This window comes from Phalaenopsis equestris, unplaced genomic scaffold, assembly GCF_001263595.1.
Source record: "Phalaenopsis equestris unplaced genomic scaffold, ASM126359v1 Scaffold000174, whole genome shotgun sequence".
Taxonomy (NCBI): domain Eukaryota; kingdom Viridiplantae; phylum Streptophyta; class Magnoliopsida; order Asparagales; family Orchidaceae; genus Phalaenopsis; species Phalaenopsis equestris.
In genome coordinates this window covers 1,045,447-1,049,752 of record NW_018164616.1, presented here as the reverse complement: position 1 = coordinate 1,049,752, position 4,306 = coordinate 1,045,447, and the positions used below count along the sequence as shown (strand labels likewise).

The 4,306-nt window shown below is 34.8% G+C and overlaps 1 protein-coding gene across 1 annotated transcript in view; it reads right to left on the bottom strand.

Annotated features, from left to right (window-relative positions):
- The window catches only part of LOC110022230 (cytochrome P450 71A9-like), a 100,792-nt gene extending 98,686 nt beyond the window's left edge, over positions 1-2,106 (bottom strand). The window contains exon 1 of the mRNA XM_020721062.1: positions 1,166-2,106. Within this exon, the coding sequence (XP_020576721.1) occupies positions 1,166-2,104 (939 nt within the window). The 5' untranslated portion in view covers positions 2,105-2,106. The remainder of the gene's footprint in view (positions 1-1,165) is intronic.
- Between the last annotated feature and the right edge of the window lie 2,200 nt (positions 2,107-4,306).

The following is a 4,306-nucleotide window of genomic DNA, read 5'->3' as shown; positions in this document are numbered from 1 at the left end:
GCTCCAATTATGATTTCCATATCCGCTCCACATTTGGTTCAGAAATAGCTCCAATTATGATTTTCGTATGTGCCCAGAAATGGATGGTTTGTAAGTAAATCTTCAAAAATATTAATTAAATTGCACATAAAAAATGTGTAAGGGATTGATCTTAATGAAATCTAACGTTTTAGAAGAAAAAGTAGACAAAAGAAGGGCCGACCGATAGAAAATCATGAGGTCCAATTATCTAACCAAGTGAAGTTGTCAACCCGAAGCGAGACATACCAATGATGATCAGAAGGTACAAAAACGAGACATTTAGACAGAAACGAAAAAAAAGGCATCCCGACTACCTGTCTCAGGAGAGTCGATTAAGAGAAGATTTAGTTCCCTAACCCTTCCAACCCTCTTAGAGACATCCAGAGCCCCGCATCAAGGGTCCGGGATCAAATATTAAGCCATATCAACTAGCCAATCAATATCGACTAAACTCAACGAAACTGAGGTTGCCAACCCGAAGCCATTTAAGTTTATTTGGTCAACCAAAGAGCAATCAGACAATAAACTCATATATGTAAAATACTAGAAATATCCTAGTGCAGATCCCATTAAAGTATGAGCAAAAATATAGCATCACAATATTCTACCTTCTTCTCTATAAGCAGGGGAACAATTTTATGAATAAGACAAAATGTATTACTGTTCATTACTATTCACTCATCTTTCTATCTCTCACTCTCCTTATTTGCTCTCTTTACTTATGCTCTATTTCTTAAGTGTGATTTACAGACAAATCAGAATTTAATATAAATAATTTGGAGAAAGAATTATAAATTAATCATCTGTAGGAGTTAGCCAACAAATTTGGTGGATAGAGTTTGGAAAATTGTTGACTAGTCTGGAATTTTAATCTTATTTTTATATTCACATGCATGCCTAAAAATTGACGTTTGGATTGATTTATTTATAAGAAATTGATAACCAAGGTTGAAACTTCCTGATGCAGTCACGTGCCAAAAAAGTGATCAAACCTTCTAGTTGCTAATTGAGAAATGTATTCTTAATCTCAATCAATCACCCATATTTTTGTTAATTTTAGCATATTGCCCAAAACATAATTTCATAAACCTTAATATGTTAAGGATGAATATAAATAGACAAAAAAAGAAGAAGTTTAACTTACAACTAAGATGGCCTTCACATGATCTATGTTGCTCAAAAAACCTCCATGGCGAACTGCATCCTTATGTAGCCTTAACAATACATTTACGAAATCATTATGCTCCTCACCGCCATCCATGGTGCTAGCTTCGTTCCCCTCTTCTTTTTCTCGACTTATAAGATGTTCCTGAATAATTCTACCAAAAAACTTATCCATCTCTTCAAAGTTCTTTTCCAGCCTCCCATGAAAGCCCCTCAAACGATCAACCCAACCCATGATAGGAAAGAAATCTGCTGCGCAAAAGCCGCCGAGTAAACTTTGGGTCTCAGAGAGGAGCTGATGAACGGATACCCCTCCTTTTCCACTGTATCCACCATCTCCGAAGTCATCACCAAGCGCCGCTCGACAGATCACACTATTTGTCAATGAAAGTGTTAGCTCGCTTAAGTTAGCTACCGGGAGATCATTGATGGTGGCCATAAGCTTCTCCACTTCTTCCCTCCGCACTACTTCAAAAGATCGAACACGACGAGGATTAAGAAGCTCAAACATAGCAATCTTGCGAGCTTGGCGCCACTGATCATTATGAGGGGCAAAGGCGATGCTTGAACAATTGTACAAGAGCTTCTTTGGTGTGATGAGTTGAGGGCGGCCAGAGAAGGTGAGGTCGTGGTTGGTGAAAATCTCCTCGGCTATGTCGCGAGACGAGATGACTAAGGTGGGGATGGAGCCAAGTTGGAGGAATATAAGAGGGCCATGTTTATTTGAGAGGTTCAGGAGGGAGAGGTGAGGTTTTTGGGGATCGAGAAGATGGAGGTTGCCGAGGATAGGAAGGGGCCATGGACCTGGTGGGATCTTCTTCCTTCGCTCTGCTTCACTAAGTTTTGCTAAGAAAGGGAGAAAAAGGGAGAAAACGAGGAAGAGAGGGAAAAGAAAGAGGAAGGCTTGTTCCATGGCCATATCCTAACTAAGATGCAAGTTAACACTATGAGATTTGGCTGAATATATATATTTTGGAAGGCTTTTGGCAGAATAAATTATACTACTTTATGTAAAATCTCAAAGATGTTAAATTAATTATAAATATTACAGCTATGAAAATTGAATATGTGTCTCATTCGTTCATTTTTTCCCCATAAGTTTAGAAGGCCCTTAAATATAAACAAAGGGTGATTACACGATCAAATGCACTCATTTAAATTTGATAAAGAAAAATCAGCTAAAATTTCTCATAAAAATTCTATGTGTAAATCTTCTCCAAATTTTTAAGAGAAAATTATAATTGAAAAAGATTTATTATTATTATTATTATTTTCACTTTTTTTTTTCTATTTTTAGCATGACTTAATCAAATTGTAAATGATATCACTGATGAAAGAGCCTTAATCAAATTTCAATCAAGTTTCATGAAGAACTCGTTTGCAAATTTTAATAGGCATTGTTCATGAACGTAAGCAAATTGAATACAAACTCTTCAAGGTTGTTCATTTAACAATGCTATTAATTAAAAAAGTTTTCAAATTTTCTTAGTTAGTTATTCAAACAATTATGAATGCGGTTTAATTAGGTCGAGCTATGGGTAATTTGTCAAATGCATGAATTATTTGTGGTCCTACTTTTAAGTGTATGATTTAGGAAATATTACATCAAGAGTCATGATGCAAAATTGTATCAGGACTCAAATCTCAATAAGCCACGTGTATTGTCTCACCCCACTGAATACAAAAAACTAAATTGTTTAATGTATGATAGAGTCGAACCGTACACGTGACACATTGTGATTGAAATCCTGATGCAGTTTTACATCAAGACTTCTTATATAATATTTTTTTTTCATGATTTAGACACATTTAGTGTATGGTCTTGAAACTTTTAAAAATGTTGTGGCTTTTAAGCTTAAAAATAAGAAAATTTTGAATTTATATTTATAATTCTTTAAAATAATAGCATTAATTTTAAAATTAGTTAAATTATTCTTATTTATTAAAATTTGAAAAATTATTATTAATCCTTATTCTTAATATATAAGATTTAATAAGTTGATTAAAATTCTAATGCTGATCAGTAACTTGCCCCGTAGGGCTCTCCCCTTAAATCCGCCTCTGATTGCATTTAATATAAATGCTGATCAATAACTCTATTAGACCACTTGGGACCGTAGTTTGCTAGTTACAGTGCAATAACTAGTATCACCCACTAAGATATCATGACGGATGATATACCTAAAATATATAGTGTTTTTAGACACATTTTTATACATATTTTTGAGATATTGCGCTTTAATAGAATGTATTTGTGCGTTTTTCTTTCAGGTACAAGTAAAAAGATGAGAAATGATAAAAGGAGTGAAAAATGATAAAATTTGGAGCAAAAATGTGAAAATAGTGCAAAAGTATTTTGGCGCCTAAGCGCGTTTTGGCACCTAAGCGTCAGTGTAACAGAGAAGGCCGCGCCTAAGCTCCAGAGGTCCCACGCTTAAGCACCAGAGGCAGTTATGTGACGAAACCGGCGCTTAAGCGCCAGTGTAACAGAAAAGGCCGCGCCTAAGCGCCAGAGGTCCCGCGCTTAACTATTGGCTAAAGTGGGTGTTTATGACCACTAAAAACAAAAATATGATTAAAGGACTTGTGAAAGGAGTTGGATAGTTTAATTCATTTTACCAAATTTTGAAGGGATTGGGACACATTTGAAGAGTTACCAAAGCACCTCTTGGAGATTTATATAGGAAGGAAGTTGAGACTTTTTGAAGTGTGCTTGGAAAGGGAGAGCCTTGAGAAGTTCTTGAAGAATTTCGGGGAGGAATGTTTGTAGAGATTTTCAAGCACCACACAAAAATTTGCTTTATTCTTTTTGTTTTTAGTTTTATTATGAGAGTTAAGAGTGTTGTAAAAGAGAAGAGATTCAAAGGAACTTCAAGAGTTTGGTGGATGATTTGAGATAAGTTTTTATCTTTTATTTTTAAACTACTTTTGGTTTTAATCGAGAGTTCTTGTTGGTTTGACAATGATTACTACTTTTAAACTAAAGTATGGTTTTGTTTTCTCCATAGATTTTGAGTAGTTTTTTTATCTTTCTTCTTAAAATGATAAGTAATTAAAGTATTGGATGGAAGTTGTGGAGAGTATTGATCTTTAATGTTGGAAGAAGTTGTGATTATTTAAT